The sequence below is a fragment of the Rhipicephalus sanguineus genome, chromosome 3, assembly GCF_013339695.2.
Source record: "Rhipicephalus sanguineus isolate Rsan-2018 chromosome 3, BIME_Rsan_1.4, whole genome shotgun sequence".
Taxonomy (NCBI): domain Eukaryota; kingdom Metazoa; phylum Arthropoda; class Arachnida; order Ixodida; family Ixodidae; genus Rhipicephalus; species Rhipicephalus sanguineus.
This window is the reverse complement of record NC_051178.1, coordinates 145,289,973-145,308,990: the sequence shown is the minus strand read 5'-3', so window position 1 is coordinate 145,308,990 and position 19,018 is coordinate 145,289,973. Positions and strand designations below refer to the sequence as shown.

At 43.7% G+C, this 19,018-nt stretch overlaps 2 protein-coding genes across 3 annotated transcripts in view; one reads left to right on the top strand and one right to left on the bottom strand.

Moving 5' to 3' along the window:
* LOC119387370 (uncharacterized) overlaps positions 1–19,018 on the top strand; it is a 96,112-nt gene that overhangs the window by 68,013 nt on the left and 9,081 nt on the right. The window contains exons 2-6 of the mRNA XM_037654737.2: positions 8,628–8,680; positions 13,123–13,386; positions 15,011–15,238; positions 17,487–17,579; positions 18,404–18,437. Coding sequence (XP_037510665.1) covers positions 8,628–8,680; positions 13,123–13,386; positions 15,011–15,238; positions 17,487–17,579; positions 18,404–18,437 — 672 coding nt within the window. The remainder of the gene's footprint in view (positions 1–8,627; positions 8,681–13,122; positions 13,387–15,010; positions 15,239–17,486; positions 17,580–18,403; positions 18,438–19,018) is intronic.
* The window catches only part of LOC119387368 (RNA/RNP complex-1-interacting phosphatase), an 88,295-nt gene continuing 70,006 nt past the window's right edge, over positions 730–19,018 (bottom strand). Inside the window, exons 2-3 of one of the 2 annotated variants that reach the window (XM_049413497.1) lie at positions 4,293–5,861; positions 730–3,672 (exon numbers count right to left, since the gene is read on the bottom strand). Coding sequence is in view for 1 of the 2 variants with exons in the window: in XM_037654736.2 (XP_037510664.1) it covers positions 5,949–7,334 (1,386 nt within the window). In the remaining variant the exon portion in view is untranslated. Of the gene's footprint in view, positions 3,673–4,292; positions 7,409–19,018 lie in introns of those variants that run through there. The other variant, XM_037654736.2, reaches the window with a different exon arrangement.

Below are 19,018 nucleotides of genomic sequence, written 5' to 3'. Positions count from 1 at the left end.
TAAACACATAAAGCACAGTGTGCTATTCAATATCAGTATGCCCTTTAGCTGAGTGCCTACAGCTGCTAGCACTTATATACAGACAATATCTACAATGCATACATACAATAGCCTGGATGTGAAGCAGTTTTGCAATTGAAAAGATTTAAGATGATATTGATTGCCATTGATTCACCTGGTAGTTAGCAATAACATCTCAATAAAGAAGTCATGTTCACTGAAGTAAGAACTTTTCTATTAGTTGATTGTATCAAAAGATGTATGCCGTCTTCCTGGGGCATAGCAAGAACCTTTTTTTACTTTGGGGGGGGGGGGGGGACGACTTCCCTTTATGTATGTTTGTGCATGTGTTTATATTTGTGCGCGTACATACAAAATGTAAAAATTTGGGAGGGGGCCAGTGAACCCCCCGAACCAACCCTCTGGCTACGCCACTGCTGTTTTCCCCCAGCTGCAGGAGAGGCGCAGCATATTTCTCCTTAACAGAGGTCTTACAGTGAGTTGAGTCAATGAAAGGCCTAGGTGAATTACGAATCTATATGAAAATACCATCTATAAAAAGTACAGTACAAGGTTTAAATATGCCACTGAATCCTGGTGCTGTTCATCCGAGTGTTTTAAGTGTTTTATTTTTTAAAATATTCTGTTGAAACTTAAGAGTGGCTATAGCACAACGTTTGAAGGCAGAGGCTCATTCAACAGATCACAGACCTGACTCACACAACAGGCTTGAAACCCACAATTCACCATTTTAATGCTTTCTCTCATATACACACTGTCACGTGTATTGCAAAAATATAAAAAATTGATCATAAAAGAAAGCACTTTTCAGATCCACATGGATGTCTCAGTTATTTGTTAATGACATACAAGGCTGCTATAAAAACAACTGTCTTTCCTTAACTAAATGCATTTACATCAATGTTCCCAATTTTCTGATTATGAAAAGCATTCGATTTTTTGTTATTCCTGTATAAGAAGGCGTCATGTATTACAGTTCTGCTGTTACAGTAGCTACCATCTTAGAAGTAATCAGATATGCTTCATATAAATACCCTACAAAATAGCATGTTGCATACAGTATGTAAAAAACTAATTCTTTGCACAATCGAAATATCATCACGATTTATGTAATACATTTAACAAACATGAAGTAACAAACATGTCTCGAACTCTGTAGATATTCCTTTAACTAAACAAACTAACAAATTCTCCGTTTTTTTTTACAGTCGCAAAACTCGCAACGTTACCAGACACAGGAATACAATAGTTGTCATACGTGCTGCGGCTAACTATGGGTAAATGGTACCTTAATTAGCCCACAGCATTTTACCTTAGTTTTAATAACATCTATAAAATGGGCTTAATTTCACTTAAACACACTGTTATCACAGCTGATAAAATCAATGCCATTAGGTTTACATAAATCAACATAACTGCAGTAAGCCATGATTGAGGTTCACATTACCTGCCTCTAGCATGGCCATGTAAATATCAGGCTGCATATCAAATTCACATGATCTTTTCTGTTCTCATGATCAAAAGCATTGAAAATCACCACCAATTTCCACATATGTAAGACAATTTCTCATGAATGTTTTATGTTCCAAATTGCAATGGCATGTATTACCCACACTGAAGTAGTTTTGTGTTAATTGCAACCACTTCAGAGCTGCGGTAATTTGCACGGCAGTAGCTCAACACCACAATTTGAAAGCAGATTGTTGCCAGAGGCAAATTTCCTACTATAGAAAGTAAAGCTCTCGCTATTTGGCACTATTTACAGGAACTTCACAGGAAACCAACAATCTAGCCGCTTTCCATCAGAATGCTGCTATTTGATTCAAAGCATATTCAGGGTGCACAGCAGTTTATGAAAACCTGCGAGAAGTCAACCCAGCTTGCATATCGTCAGCGATTGCTTCAGCAGATTCTGGTAGGAGAATAGCTTGGTAATTTATCTCTGATATGCTGGCCAACTCATACAATGAACTTTCAGCTGCCCATTAGCATTTGAAGTGGCGGAGTGTTTTGGCTTCATAGTATCACAGGACTTGATTGTACTAGCGGGAAAGCATTAAGTGTCACAGCTCTAGTGAGCAACAACAAGAATGCCACTTTGCAGTTCTATGTATTCATCTGCCATGGATTTTATAGGGCCCAAACCTAAGTGCACAGTGCTGACGTAGAGAAACACATCTATTTAAGGCTAAGTTATGCACATACTTTTCTTTTCATGGTCTTCATTTTGTGTCATATTGACACAACATTCACTCATACACTTACACGAGGACCAACATCGCCTTTAGTGGCCAGATTCATAGCGACAAGATGTGTTCATCTTGAGCAGTTGCGCATACAAGTTGTCGTACTTAAAGTTTCGATCTAGCATCAAGAAGCTATTACAAGCTCCGGACTCCAAGCACAACTATGGGCAGTCCAACGGGCCCGCGACGCAGCAGAGAGACTTGGTCTTTCTGTTCCGACGTGGGAGCGGCCCGCAACGTGCTAGGGCGCGTTCCGAGGGACCGAAATAAAGTTTATTCATCCATCCATCCGTCTCATTCCATGAGCACTGTACATGCCAAAACCATGTAGCCATCACACGAAGCAATATAAATCTCAACAATATAATGAACCAACTTGCTAGCAATTTCTTTGCAATGATACTATAGCTGAAAGTGCCGTGCAAGAGGGTGGTGCGCTCGTTAAGATTTTCTGCCACTTTCACTATTGGGAAACTCAACACTATTCGTACATCTTAGTCAGGAGCAATGGTTTAGCAGAAATTATTTTTTTCATGAGGGGTTAAGTGGACGCAGAGAGGAGCACGCATTTAAGTTGAAAAAGGGGTGGGAAGGGGGGCAAGCGAGTGCTACAGGTTTTTTTTCTATGCCGAGTATTCCCGATATAGAACAACTTCGAGAGCCAGGGGGGCATGTGCCATGTGTGCTTCCTGTGCTGTGTAATGTCTTCCGTTCCATATCTGTAACAGCGAGCCTACCTGGCGGGCTTAGCATTCACCCGACTTGGACTAAATGAAGGCATGCCATCGCTATTCATTTCATTTGCCAAAGCAAGTGGCTGCCTTCGCTGAACAGCAAGGTATGCAAGCACTAATGATCTCCCATTGCTTCCAATGTGTGCTTTCAACGAAACTGTCTTTTTCCAGCGGCCTCAAAAAGGAAGTGGAAATGCACTTCTGAATGCACCATTGCTACATCAGAGGTGTCGAGTTACCCATACTGTAATACTGACAGCCGCCCTGTATGCCATATTCTTTAGTCGTTGCAACAACATTTACCTATACTAATATACTATGGAACTACTGTTCCATAGTAGAAACAGTGCAGACAATTCAATGAGCGAGATGATGGCGTGAGCACTAAGTGTGCTCACGCCATCATCTCGCTCATTGTGTGCACGACAAAATATTTTGTATAAGGGGTAATATAATGTAACATTGGTTACCCTTCTTCATCCTAAAACAAGGAGAACGAGATTTCCACCTTTGCATACTTTTTTTTTTCTTTTGGCTAGAGCCCAGAAGCACACCTCACCAAAATCTCTCTAAGCAGGTTGCATATAGAGTAGTGAGTGGAAGTACATTTGTAGATATAGCATTCTGAATTTTAACTCACCAACTATGCTGTTATGAACCATAACTAGTCTCTTGAGCTTAAAGGGGTGGTGACATCAAATTTCGAGGCTATAACAAGCCTGTTGTGGGTTTTCTCTGTATGCAAGGACACTCCACACGAAGGGTCGGACACAGCAAACGTTTAGAATATATTTTAATTTACTTACAAAGTGTACCTAAATGCCCATTCTCCCGATCGAAACCCATCGCTAGCGTGCCAACTCTGACGTAGATGTGTAGGAAGGGCAGCGAAAGTTGTAATGACGTCACACCAGATCTGCTGTAGTGGCGTGAGTGACCTCAGGACCTGCGCCACCCTCCGCAACTTACGTACCGGCTGTAGTGCACTAGAATATATTCTAGTTCACTGTAGCACCGGCAAAGTATCGGTTGCTACATCACTAGCCAAGTTTCGATTGCTTCCTGGCTAAGTGCGTCACAGCCTTGTGTGGTCACGTGACCAAGCCTCCTACACTTCTATGTCACTGCCCAACCTCGGCGCCCAGAAACCGAAACCGAAAGTTGTCCACATCAAAAGGCGATATTAAATTATTTAGCGAGAATACATGAATTTTGGTGTGTGCATCATGCTTCCTGGAGCTATAGGAAACGCTTACAGCAAAGAATGCGCAAGCCACAAATTTGGTGGCACCACCCCTTTAAGTATCTTGTAAGAAAGTTACACTGCTGATCTGCTAAACTGGCAGTTTATAAATTTTTTGTCAATAAAAAGGTCACAGACAATGAGCATTTTTAAGTATTGTATACTAACAAAGAAAATGTTTATGTACCACTCTTTTACTAGAACTAAGGGTCTTAGCAATTCAAAATTTTGTTATACAGGGCAAGGCATACATTTTAAAGAATACAGAAAGAGCTGCCACTATTACCGGCGATGAGTGACAGATAATATTTACTATCGAAATTACTGCAAAACTGCTAAATGTTGAGAGATTGCAAAGGCTTCCAATGATGCCACCATTATCAAAGTTTTACAGGATTAGCTGAAAACGTTCAATTCAATATTGAAACAAGGCTTAGAAAAGAGCACTGAAGATCCAAATGTATATCACTCAATGACCTAGAATGTGACGTCAGTAGTGCCCTAAAGATTAAAGGTCATACATGCCAAAACCATGTTACGCTTATGAAGCACGCCACGGCAGGGGACTGGTGGTTATTTTGGGAACACTCGTTTTTTTAGGTATACCTATGAATCCAATTACACTGGTGTTTTCACATTTCAGAGCCATCGAAACGTGGCCATTGTGGTTGAGAACTTAACTGCATCCTCATGCTAAACGGTGTACTGCAGCAGTGACAAATCATTTATTTCCGAAATACACTTAAATGAATATTTATGATTAATTATTCACCCAAGATTACAACTCAAGAATGCTTTATGCTGGGTAGGGAAACAAGAGATGACGTTGTTTTTACAAAGCTTTCACACACCAAAAATAGGAAAAGAAGCTACAGTAAAGGCTTGCACGGCTAGATTGAAGCTTTTTCAAGTGTGTCCAGAGGACGAAGCCAGCATTTTGGCAGCTAAGAAGCTACTGAGTGCAGCGTATCGTGGATAGCTACATCAGCAACCTGAATGCATGGGAAGAAGGCGCCTGCAGCAATGGCAGATAAGCAGCAGCCTAGCGAAAAAAAAGAAAGAAAAGGCAAGGACACGTTGCCGGGCTAGTTGGTTGGGATTCATTACATGGAGCAGCGCAACACAACAGGGACTGAGAGAGAAGATGCTGTGTTTGTGTCTTCTCTCTTGGTCCCTGTCGTGTTGCACTGCTCTGTGTAGTGAGAGAAAATGCAACCTAAACCATCACTACACGCATCTCGCACAGCAAACTAAGCACAAACCATAAATGTCCTATGTTGCGCAGCACGACAGTGAACAATAAATATATCATTAGTTTTCTCTGAGCTGGAAATTTTGCTTTCTTCCATTTAATTACATTTAAGCTAAACCTATCATATATCACAAGATAACTCTAGTACTTGAAGTGTTAATTTAAGTGGGGAGAAAGTCATTATTACAGGGTCTTAGTAAACACTTTATATTGCCACCCTTGCTGGCACTACCAACACACACTTTCACTTGGTATGTTATGAACTAATCTTAAGGCAAAAATAGTTCTTTCTCCATTACATAATATTACTACACAGCTTTTTATTTGTGTGCTTCATGCACTATTAAAAAAAACATAAAACATTTCTTTGCAAGCTGGCAACAAAAGCAAAGTGACAAAGTCTGTATGACTAAGAACACTTTCTGGCAAAGCACATAGTCTCTGTGGCACTCCTAACGTCGCCAATACTCTCCATCGTCATCACCATATGGCTCGTATGCACCATGCCCACGATACATGTCAGCATTTACAACATTCGAGCTTTTCACTACAGATGGAGTTCGTACTGGTCCTAGTGATGGTGCATGGGGCACATTCTGCTGCAGTGGCATGCCACTGGCTTGACCGTAACCTTGTGGCGGTGCATTGAAACTACCGTGCTGAGGTGCCATGCCACCAAGATTACTGTAGCTCTGCTCTTGGGGCCATGCATCGTACAAACTGTGTTGAGGATGCAACGAATGAGCCATGCTGCTGGGTTGACCGTAGCTTTGCCCCTGTGACTGCACATTGTACATGTTGGCCTGGGGTGGCAAGGCACTTGGGTGACTGTAACTGTGTTGTGGACGCACCGGGACAAACGCACTGGGCCGAGGCGGCACGCCATTCTGGTAACTCTGCGTATGCGATCGCATATCAGGCACATTGCCCTGGGGCGGCAACGCACGCGGCATGTCACTCGTGTGACCATGCGCACGGGCATAATCATCACTTCGTGCGGTGTTCCATGCACTGTGCCCGTAAGGAAGTGTGCCGCTCGCTGGACGGTTGTTGAAGTCACGGTAGACGTCACCATCGGATGGAACAGGTGCAGCAAATTCAGGAGGCTTAGTGCCGGCGTCTCTGATGCATTGTATGTTGCCGACGTACTGTCGTCTGTCACTACTTAGTAAGTTGCGGACGTACTGGTCTTGCATGTCTCGTACCCGCAGAGGTTCGCGGGCGTGTTCTTCCGTGCCGGCGGCTTGAGGAGGCTTCCGGGCGTGTGATCGCATGTCATCACTTCGAAGGTCGAGTGTAGGTACTTGCCCTCCGACACGCTGTAGGTCGCTGACGTATTCATCCCTGTCAAACTTGTGGCCGCGGGCATTCTGAAACTGCTCTATGGCTGTCGCGGGCGCTATACTAAGCTTCTGGATCATGTACTTACAGACTAGGTAGCCCGTCCTGTTAACGCCGTGCGTACAGTGCACACCTATCAATTTACCGTCGTTGGCAGGGTTCGCGAGGAAGGCGTCGACGGCACGGAAAAACTCGCTCACCACACCATCGCTGGGTATTTGCTGGCCAACACACATGATCTTGGCGTGTAGGATGCCACGAGTGACGAGGGAGTCGGGGTCGTAGTAGCGGTTTGTGCACGTCAAATCAATCACGAGGCCTAGGTCCTGTATTCGCTGCAGAAGTTCGTGCGGCGTGAAGCGCTTGCTCGCCGGCACGCGCGAGCATATCGATTCACGAAGCGGCACCTTGAAAGCGATGAACCGCGTTCCTGGCACGACACCTCCAACGTCGCTGTAGTCTAGCCACCGGTCGGGAACGGTTTTAGAACGGCCCATGTTGTAAGAAAGTTGACGGGCTGGGAAGGCACGTCCAACGCGAGGCACGAGAAGCAGCCAGCGAAGTGAAAAAGAAGGGATCATGTTGAAAATGGCTGCGCCGCTTTCAGGCGTGGTTTCGCATTCGGCTTCACCGGGCGACGATACGAGGCTCTGTTTCGTATTCGCACACTGTTCAGTTTCGGTTTCTGTTCTGAAGTAGCACCGCGTTTCGATGATGGCTCGCTACATCGGGTAATTGAATTATTGATTGCATCAGACTTCATCTTAATTTTACACTAATACTCAGGGCCATTATTAAACACATTTTGGTTTCGCTGTTTGAAATCTTAAATATGTACAAAATAGCCACATTCTTACTTTGTGTGGTGTGTATGTTCTCGCAAAGCAATCGAGAGTCTTTTACGCGCCCGTCTGGAGCTGTCGCTATTTAAACTTGTTTTCACAGAATTATGCATCTTGACTTTATCACGTTATCATAGACAGCGTGATATTTATTATTTCTTCGCAGAATCGTCGATTTCGAATTTGTGTTATATTTAGGACAGCTACCTCCACCCACCTTATAAAAGTAAGGTAGGGTGCCGGATGACAAGTTCCATGAGACCAAAATCTTGCAGTAATTTAAGACAGTCAACATCTTTGGCTACAGAATAATGCTTTCTTATTATATCTCAACAATTTCTTGCGTTTCGTGGGTTTGAATGTATATTTGTTCGCGCTTTTTGGCTGGTAGGTCTGGCGGTTTCGTGTAACAGCACTGCTACTGCGCAATGCCGCGGTCGTGTGTTAATTGCTACTTATTCTCTTGTTGCTGAAATGGTAATTTGATTATCTAGCTCTACTGCTGTTTTTACATGCACTGTTACCTGCACTGTTACGTACATGCACAGTTCTTTCTAACCATCTTCCTACATTTAGATGGATGGATGGATGGATGGATGGAATGGATGGATGGAATGGAATGGATGGAATGGAATGGATGGAATGGAATGGATGGGATGGATGGATGGATGGATGGATGGAATGGATGGATGGAATGGATGGGATGGATGGAATGGAATGGAATGGAATGGAATGGAATGGAATGGATGGATGGATGGATGGATGGATGGATGGATGGATGGATGGATAATGTCTCCTTACGCTGTTTTCTACATTTTTTTTTTTCATTTTGACTCTTCCTCGTGGTTTCATTTAGGCGATGACTGCAACATCGATTCAGTCGCGATTCTGGATGCAAGGAAATGTCATTTACACGTTATCCTTGCCGTATTTTTCCCCTCGTTTCAGAAGAGGAGTTGTCGACCGAAGCGACTGATCAGCCGAATGGTGACATCGCCAAGGTATGCGAACTATTGCGTAACTGCCTAATTCATTAAAGTAGTCCTGGTCTTGAAGGTCAACTAAGGCGGAATCTTCTGCAGTCCATAAGGGAGCACAGCTTCATAACCATTGTAGGGCCATTCTTTCTCTCTCTCTCTTTCTTTAGTTAGTTAGTTAGTTAGTTAGTTAGTTAGTTAGTTAGTTAGTTAGTTAGTTAGTTAGTTAGTTAGTTAGTTAGTTAGTTAGTTAGTTAGTTAGTTAGTTTTGAGAGTTGTGATGATCAGCTTCCTGTCACTGCCATCTTTGACGGCTCTCTTTCATATTCGACACTGGTTTTCAAGTGTCAGCTGCGCGCATGTCACCTACAGTGCGGTCAGCAATCTGTTATCACATTTGTCAATCTATCTCCCTTTATCGCTATGCAGTTGTCAATAATTTACTTCCTAGTTTTGCCTGTTGCTTGTTTTTACCTGTTCTCTTGTACATACCACATTAACGGTGCCTTGTTTCATGCAAAGGCAATGTCGAATCGAGTAAATGTCGTGAGAAATGCTATCGCTTTGTATTTGAAGTGACGCAACTAACTTTCCTTCCCTACGTTTTAGAGCCCTTTGCAGAATGTAATATTTATTTGTTCGAGTCATACGATGACATCGAAGATTTGTTGATAAAATCCTTATCTTTAATACTGAATTCAGCATTCATCCCTTTACGAGAATTATTATAGGAATTCTAGTGCGTATCAACTAAGTATTTGTTGATCTCATTAAGTTTCTCTCGAGATGCTACCAGGTCCGAACCCTGTATTTTTCTAGAGTAGGTAAAAAAAGGGGGGGAGGGACTTGCTGAAGGCCTTGACTATTTTTCAGTAATTATAACCCGCCTCCCCCAAATCTGTATTTCGGGGTGGGAAGGGTGGTGGGTGCGAAGATGACTTTTGTGAGGGAATCGTCATATTAACGCGATAGCGTTTAAGAGCTCGTTTTGCAGAAACGCCGGTGTCGGCGTCGGTGTCGGAGTCGGCGTCGTTGGTTGTGAGCGAAAAATCATCACCTTGTCCGTGACCGAAAAATCAAGAAAGCTGCAAATAAAATAAATAATAAAAATGATGGGTTCGAGGGAGAATCGAACCCAAGCCGTCTGCGTGGCAAGCAGGTGTTCTACCACACAGCCACGCCTCTTTTTTTTTTGTCTTTCTTTATTGCCCATAGTTTTCAATTTCATGTCACACATACATATTCAACACAAAAAAATACAAACACGCATAACAATGATGGTGCTATTTATAAAGGTCAACCTGTCGAAGATTTAAAACAGCTTCAATGAAACTAGGTTATCTAACAAAGACATCCAGATCGGTGGTTCTTCCTGAACTAGATAGGTTTCTCTTAAATATATTGCATATTCGATGAAATACTCTCTAGCGGAACGAGCTTCTAGATCAGCATTTTGCACCGCCATTCTCGTTTTCCATATGCTTTGCATGCATGCCAGCGTAACCATGTCATAGGGGAAACCTGTTGTATCTGTGGGAAGGAAGCGAATACCATAGCGAGTAACCGGCAATTATTTCTTTAATGTGCGTTGAAGAATGTTCCATAAAAATACTGCGTTCCAGCAATCCAAAAATATGTGTTATATCGTTTCTGGTTTTTTGCATATTATACAATTTATACTCCAGAGTACGAAGATTCCTTTTTGCTCTAGCCAACGCTTGACAGGAAGTGTGTCGCTATGAAGTTAAACGAAAAATTACTTCCTTGGCGCCCTTACTGGCATCTTCTTTACCCTCTCTAGAACATTCCCATCGGATCCCATTTCATTTACTGCGCGGTACAATGGTACAGGTAACATAACTTATATAAGATCTTTGTATAATTCTTTGCGTGTAACTCCACTCAAATATTGTAATGAAAACCTCTCATGTCCACTCAAATATTGTAATGAAAGAGTCGCGCAGTCTTGTTTGTATGGTTGCTCTCAAAAAGTCGTTGGTTTGATCTCTAACAAATACAAACCTACTCACAATTTGTTTCAGGAATAAGTGACATAAGCCTAGACCACCACTTTCGACCGATCGAAAGAGATTTGTACGTCTTGTTCGTTCCCAAGTTAAACCCCACACATAAACCGCGAAAACTCTGTGTAACTTTTTCACGAGCGAACATGGACAGGTCATGTCCGCCCCACTTCCTTGTTTGAGCACGAACGCGTTCTGTTTCCGCTTTCCAATATTCATTCGTGTCTCGATAGTGTCGCAATGGGACGCCCAAATACTGTCCTGGAGTAGAAGTCCACTGAATGTTTTGAAAATTTTCTGGCTTCGTTTCCCAGTTTCCATGCCAGGATCCTAAGCACTTATTCCAATTTACTGCGCTACCTGTCTGTACACAAAATGAGTTCGCATCTTTAACTATTTCTTCAACACTTTCTCTGTCGACACAGAATACCGCGATGTCGTCAGCGTAGAACTTTAACTTCACTTGAAAAGTAGGTATATCCGTGAATATTTTCATTCCAGAGAATATGCAAACGAAACGTCTCAAGGTACAACGCGAATAACAAAGGGGACAGCGGACATCCGACGTGTTGACGACAGTACTTTAATGCTTTCACTGATCCGTTTGTTAATGATAATGTTTGCTGACGACTCTGAATAGGAAATTTTTACCCCTTCAAGTATTGTAATGCCAATATTCAAGTCGTCAAGAATGGCAAAAAGGATATCGTGATTTACCCGATCGAAAGCTTTTTCGAAGTCCAATTGAAACATGGCAATGCGTCCATCGAGCGTATCGGTGCGTTCAAGAACACTTGGCGTAACATTTATGTTTGCTAGTATCGTGCGTCCTTTTATGCCACAGGTTTGGTGATTGCCGACTAGGCGACCAATAACAGTTTGTGACCTTCTTGCTAATACCAATTCATATAGATTTTATAGTCAACATTTGTCAGACTGATTGGCCGATATGATTTGACTGAGAGAAGTTGGAGGGGGTCATCAAATTTTGGTATTAAAATAATGTGGCTTTTACGGAAAAATAGAGGCATGTATTTTCGACCGTAAGCTTCTGATAAAACAGAGTGTAATAGTACTACCACTTGACTCTTAAACGCTTTATAAAAAGCTGTTCCTACTCCATCCGGCCCCTGTGATTTGCCCGCACTGAACTTCTCTATAGCCTTCTCTATTTCTGATATTGAGACATCGAGTCTTTCTTTCTCCGTATCATCTAGAACTGGCATTAAAGTCAAAAATGTTTCGTCGAATCCTCCCACTACCTGGACGCTTTGCCCTATCAAGGTTCGATAATATTCAACAAAGGCTTTCTAGATTATTTTTTTTTTATCTTGCGTAACTTCTTGATATCGGATTTACTTTATATCGTTCCGGGAAGGGTATCTTTTTTCATCACTTAGCGCATGCTTCGTAGCTAGCCGCTTCTCCGAACCACAAGTTCTCAGCTCGCGCGCGTACGACAGCACCTTGATATTTCTCTGTATCAGTCATGTCTAGTTGCTGTCAAGTTTTTTATTTCGTTGCTGAAATGCCCGGGCTTATCGCTCTCAACTCGAAGCAACAGGTCTAGCTCAGACCGTAAAATTGTTTTCTTTTTGCTTTTTACTATGATGTGAGACGCTTGATATCTCTATAGCGCTTAATTTAATTTCAGTTATAAAATCTTCCCACCTCGCAATAGCGCAAAAGCCAGCCACCCATTACAAAAGGCGCACACATTACTGCGCGTATTCCCTTAAGACCACGTAGTGGGTGTATCGCAACTTCGAAAAAGTTTCTCGCGCATAATAATAACTGCTCTTGGTTTAAAGCATGCTGCCCATTACATAAGGCACACACCTTAGTGCGCTCATTCTGTTAACACACGTGGTGGGTGCACTGATACCACAAAACTAGCTCGTACTTTGCACACACAAAACACTGTTGACATTAAAGGGCTGTTAAATAGGGCGTACACATTTACGCTCACTATATAGGTGTGTGTGTGTGTGTGTGTGTGTGTGTGTGTGTGTGTGTGTGTGTGTGTGTGTGTGTGTGTGTGTGTGTGTGTGTGTGTGTGTGTGTGTGTGTGTGTGTGTGTGTGTGTGTGTGTGTGTGTGTGTGTGTGTGTGTGTGTGTGTGTGTCAATCAGTGCACAGACAAATGCGAAAGCTTCAGCGACACAAGCCACTTTGTACTTTGTCTTTTACATTGCAGTAATTCACAATCTGAACTTCTCGAGTAACAACATACAATAAGAAGTATGCACTAGGTGCATTATAGGAACAGGATATCGCTATCGCGTTCAACTCTTAAAGGCGAAGCTTAAGCATCCCCCAACTTTTTTTTTTTTCGTAATTGCGGATCGGCGGCACCGTGTGCAGGAGAGACCTGAACTCGCTATCGCTAGTTGTTGCAGCCGCAGTTTTCATGCCTCGAGTGTTTATGCGGTTGTGTCCGCAGGGTGAATGCGAGCCACTGCAGCCACAACAGCAGCAGCGCAGCAAGACGGTCTCCGGCACGGGCTCTTCTTCAGGAGACGCACCGGAGGCACCATCGTGCGAACTGCGCGAGGTGGCGAGCCAGTTCGTGAGCGACCTGATCCACCGTGCCCGTGAGGTGGCACAGAGGCAGCAGTTCCGCATCGACGAGGTCGACGAGGAAGACGAAGAGGAAGACGCCCCGCCGCCCAGGAGGCTCACCGACATCACGGCGGGACCCGTCAAGGCACGTCGTCCCCGGAGCTACCCCCTTCCTCTTCACCATTCAGAAGCGCCTCCGTATACACGCTACGAAAAAAAAAGAAAGTCATTTGACTATTCTTTGTGAGACCTTACTTGCTTGCCAGGTACATGATTCTCTTTAAAGAGACACGTGGGCTCTCTTAGGAGATCAGCATACTCTTGTCGGAGAGTCGTTGAACCTAAAAGAGAGTCATATACGTTGCAAGTCAGGTCTCATCGAAAAGAGTAACGCATAATCTTTTTTTTTTGTTTTTTTTTCTTAAAGTGTGCTGCATTTCACAGGAATGGCAGCGAGGAGAGAATTCGTTATAGGAAAGGCAGACAGATGGGCCTAAGTTTTAGGACTGCTATAATCTGCCCGGAACGTGGAAGAAAAAATGGTGAAGATAGATTTACCAGCGCAAAAAGACAAAACACTTAAGAGAGAACACACACACACACACACACACACACACACACACACACACACACACACACACACACACACACACACACACACACACACACACACACACACACACACACAGCGCTGTGTGTGTATGTTTGTTTTGTCTTTTTGCGCTGGTAAATCTATCTTAATCATGAACCAACTCGTCCAAGCAGAATTTTTAGCAAAAAATGGTGACAACAATAATTTAACGAAAGATGATACTTTGTGGCGTAGAGGACAGGAAGATGAGTTGGATGAGTACGTACAGAAATAGCTACAGTAATCGCACGACGCGTTGGTCTCTCTTCCTCTAAAGTTGCGAGTCTATTCCAGCGATTCTAATGATGTGAAACTATATGATGTAGACAACGTGGAAAACTTATTCATCCCTGCACTGATATGATCCAAGTTTATATACTTAGTTTAAAAGCTGTCGACTTCTATAATGAACGCATGGCTCATTGAACGCGTTTCAAGCTCTTTCGAAAGCCTCAAGTTTTCAGCCAAGTGCAAAGCGGGGGAAAATAGCAAAACATACGAAGTACGTGCGTGTGTTGTGTATCGTCAGACGTGACTGTGTTATTGTTCTGTCAATTTATTTTTTTTTGAAGAAGAAGAAGAAGAAGAATCGCAACAATCCAGTGCCTTCGCATGTTTTCTCGTGGCGTTTGTCATAATTCTGATTGCAGAAAGAACGCAAACACGATAACAGCGACAGCGTGGCGGAAGCGAAGGGTCAAAAACAACAGGAAACAAAACGAAACAATATAGACATGATATAAAAGAACAGAGACACAGATTTGTCTGTATTGCGTGGTAGACGCAGCACGCAGAAGATCACATCGGCAATGGCAGCCTTTCTTTCTTCTTTTTTTTTCTGTAATTGTTACGATTAGCATGATGGCGGTAAGGCGATGACTGGGGCTAGTTGGTTTATGTCGATGTTTTTATTACGCGCTGATTGACAGAATCACAACGAAGAAGACAGACGGACCCGTTAACCTCTGTCCTTCTGAATGTATTCTTAGTTTATGATTCTTTCAATCAGCCCATCATCAAAACTTTGACATTAGCATGGTGGCAACTTATACGAGAGGGGCTGTTTCGACGATTCCGTGTCTGCCGAGGCATGCGTGAGGTGGAGACCGTGAGCAGTCTCCCTTGGTTTCGCACGCAGACTCCTCCCGAGATCCAGGTGGATCTGGTGGGATCCCGGACGCCCAGTCCGGAAGAGGTGGTGACGTACATTGCGCCCGAGAGGTCGACCAAGAAGAAAGTGGTGGTCATCCACGACGAGCCGTCCGACAGCGATGGAGAGACGAGCAGCGATGCCAGTCCGGACAGCTCTCCGCGTGCCAAGCTCATCTCGGAACCCCTGTCGCAGCAGCAGCAGGACTGCAAAGACGTGAGTGTCGTTATGCCTTTGCGGCATCTAAGGTTTTAGAGACAGGCATGCCCGTAGCGCACGACACTGCGCGTGAGTGCACGAAGCCCGAATTCGGTTTCGTGTGTTCTTATTTGAGAACTTAGCGTATGCGCTGCCCTGGGGTACGATTTTTCCCTTTCCTCATAAATCCTTCCGTGAATGAGAAGCGGTCATCACAATAGAAATTTGGAAGAGTAAATAAAATTGTAAAAGAGTTATAAAATTGTTGGTGGAGTGGAGTAGAGTGCTCAGATCCATTTTCGCTGGGCTCAAACATCGCCACGCTTCACTTTGAGTCGACTAAAGAAGACGATAACATCTATCGCAGAGGTTGTCATAGGAGTCCAGGAATAGGGACCCTCCCCGTTTTCTTTGTGCTTTAATAAACAAATGTTTTCATCATCATAATCTTCAGAGATTTCTTCTTATTTGGTCGTTATTATTGTCGTTGATCTTCGTATAGTCTTCCTATTGTCATTTTAAGAGTGGAGTGACAAATTTGACAAAACTTTGACCTGGACGCACAGCACAGCGCGTACTGGTCTCCATTGGGTGCTCTGACGTGTTCTAACCTCGCGCCATGGTGGCGAAAGAATTAACGAGGAACGTCAGAAGCATGAAGCAGCTCACATGACAGAATTTCGAACAAAGTGCGTGTTTCGGTGACGCATCGCTTGCTGTGCTTGTGCACTTGAATTTGCTTCAGCTTTCCTTCGTATAGATCCCTATACACAGCCGTGGCTGATAAGAATTGCCAGACTGTTTACAACGGAGGAAGTGCCTGCTTCGCGACGAAAAAAAAAATCAAAAGTTATTGCGTGTTTTGAAATGCAACACCGATAAGCAACGTTAGTGCAATCAGTAAATTAATGAGCGTAGCAAGTGCCCAGTAAGAAACGTTGCAGGGGTCGACATCAGGGGCGTAGCCTCAATTTTTTTAAAAAATTTTTTGGGGGGAGGGGAAGTCAATTACCCTTTATGTTGTTCGTGCGTGCGTTTTTATGTGTGTGTGTACATGTACACGGGCAAAATTTAAGATTTTCAGGGAGGTGGGTGGAGAGAGGTTGACCCCCCCCCCCCCCCCTCAACCTAGCTACGCCAATGGTCGACATGTCATGGGCCATGTTATACGCTCTTAGTGACCGCCTTCTTGTTCGTTCAAAGTTCCCTTTTTTGCTATCGTTTGCCTGCTCACGCTTGCTGGAGGTAATTAACGGCCTCGCTAAGAGCTGTGATGACCTGCAATTTGCGTGACTTTTTGTACGATGCGTTAGGGCAGGGAAACGAAAGAAAGAAAGCAAACGTAACGAAGAAAAGCTTTGTGTAGGGCAATCTAGGTGACGTGACGTCGATTAAGAGTTAAGATGTGTCCCTCGTCTTGCTTGCTTTCATGGCCGTGATGGTGAGGCTGCCATGGACATGACAGTGTGACATCCTTTATTCTGTGCAGGCTTCGTAAGGCCAGTGAGAACGTTGAGAAATGACTGAGAACTCTTCTTTCCTTTGTTATTATTACTTTCTTTTTCTACCTTTCGTTTCCCACTTTCTTTCTTTTTTTTTTCTTGGTCTTTGTGAGTTGCTGTTTCATTCAGCTCTAGCTCTTTTGTTCTTTCTCCTTATACCTTCGTTGTCTTTATATTTTTATGCTACAAACGAAATAATATGTTGTCGGCGGTGTTACCGCTTCGACTGGTCAGAATGGTCGGTGATCGCACGAATGCGGGAACGACCGAGCGAGGTCGAAGCGAGCGAGGTGTGTTTGTCAGTGAACGAATTTTTCTCTCTTTTTCCAATATCTTTGAACCAGCATTCAATGACCTCCACTATCAAATGTTCACCTCGACTGGCATCACATACGATGCGTTGCATTTTAAGATGGCGCACTATAACATACGAAAAAGAGAATAACCACAAATAATTGTTCAAGATATGCAACCTGTCTATACTCTGATATTCATACGTTGGAGCCTCTGCTTTCGCGGACGTCTTCTCATTCAGAACAGTGGAGGGTCGGGCTTGCTGGTAGAGCATTATATAAGTTTCAACTGACAGTGCAATAAAAACGGAGTGGACAGCGAAATGAACAGAGCGTTGACATACTTTTCAGCTCTCTGTCCGCTTTTTCGTCCCACTCAATTTTTATTGTGCTGTCAGTTGAACACTTAAATCGTCTTTTTCGTTGTTGTTTCGTTAAGCGCTGTTTCGGAAACTGGGATTCTTGCTTCAGATTGCCGACCTCAAGAATGATCCGGAGCTACGGGAGTTTGCCGTCGCCTACATTAAAGGGATCCTGGAACAAGCGCAAGTTCTCGCCCAAGAGGTCAGTGCGCGTTTTCATTTCGCGCATACAGATATACCTGCACGACAGTATAGAACTTCTTGCGTGACCAGTTGTTATCGGTAGACGTTCATATTAGAAGCAACTGTACAGAAGAAGACTACACGTAATAGTGTGTGTTGTGCCGCCCAACAATTTTCTGAAGGCATACCTCAAGACGCAAGTCATATCATCATATCTTTCAATCTGTATGCCGACATGGAGATTTAGGGCTCAAGAGAAGAGCCAAGTTATATACGTGCGCCCACGTTATCTTCCTCCTCTTCTTCAGAATGCGTTTTGAACAAAGCAGGTATATATGTGCTTGTTTCAGAAGTAAGCGCTTTTCGACGTTTCACCGCGATTGTTATTCAAACGCGAGTTCACTTCTAAGCCCTTTCGAACCTAGATTGATCCAGTGTTTAAATGAATTTCCCAGAGGAATGTCTGGGCATGTTCTCGCGTTTTCCTTCCTCCGCTTGTTTCCCTGCTACGTACTCTTCTCCGGTGTTCGTGGAAAAAAAAAAGAAATGTGTCGGTGTTCTTCGTGCACAGATTGCTTTTCGTCGATACTCTGAGCTGTTTCTGTCGAACAAAGAGGATTTGTGGAGCTACAATGTGCTGCTGCTGCTTTTTTCTTTTTACATCTTTTCCGGTCATGTTTGTTCCATGAATAGACGTACTGTTTGTGCGGGTCCCTCACTCGCCATCTATCCCCACCGTTTCCTTCTGGAAAAAAAATCGATTTACTGTATTTTGTGCGTACGAACTGCGAAATTGTTCTCTATTCTGTATAACCAATTTTTTTTCTGTCTCTCAACTTCCAGAGGGCTCCGGAAAAGGCCGAAGAGCTTGTGACAGGTGAGACTTTCAATGCTATCCGTGTTTTACAATCTCTCGGGGCTTATGGCAGTGACAGCGCTATAGACGGCACACATTGGACCGCTTCTTCGTTTGCTTTGAGTCACTGTGTGGGATACGTGGAAGTGTAAAGAAAAGACGAAGCTGAAAAACACACCTATAGAATAAAAGAACTCAGTAACTCGAAATCGACATGGCGCGCTTGTGTATATGTCGTTCGGATTATTCTCCTCGAGAGAATGTGGGGACAAAGCGGCCCGCTTTCCCCCACGTCCCTCTTTTTTTCAAATCTCGCGTCGCGGAGCAGTCGCATTCGCTTTCACCGCGTGCTCGCGAAGCCCCGCAAAATGAAGGAAGAAACTAAATCTCACTCCCGCCTTTGTCTGTCTCTTTTTTTCCGTCTCTTTTTGCACTTATTAAACTTGCGGCGTCCCGCGCAATATCTAATATATGTTCCCTGCATCTCGCTGAACATGCGTGCAGTGCAGTCAAAGCTGTGCGGTTTGCTCCAGCCACCGAGGAACGAGAAGCAAACGAGAGAGACTCGTTTAATGTTCTCGTTGCGCGCCGTCGAAACTATC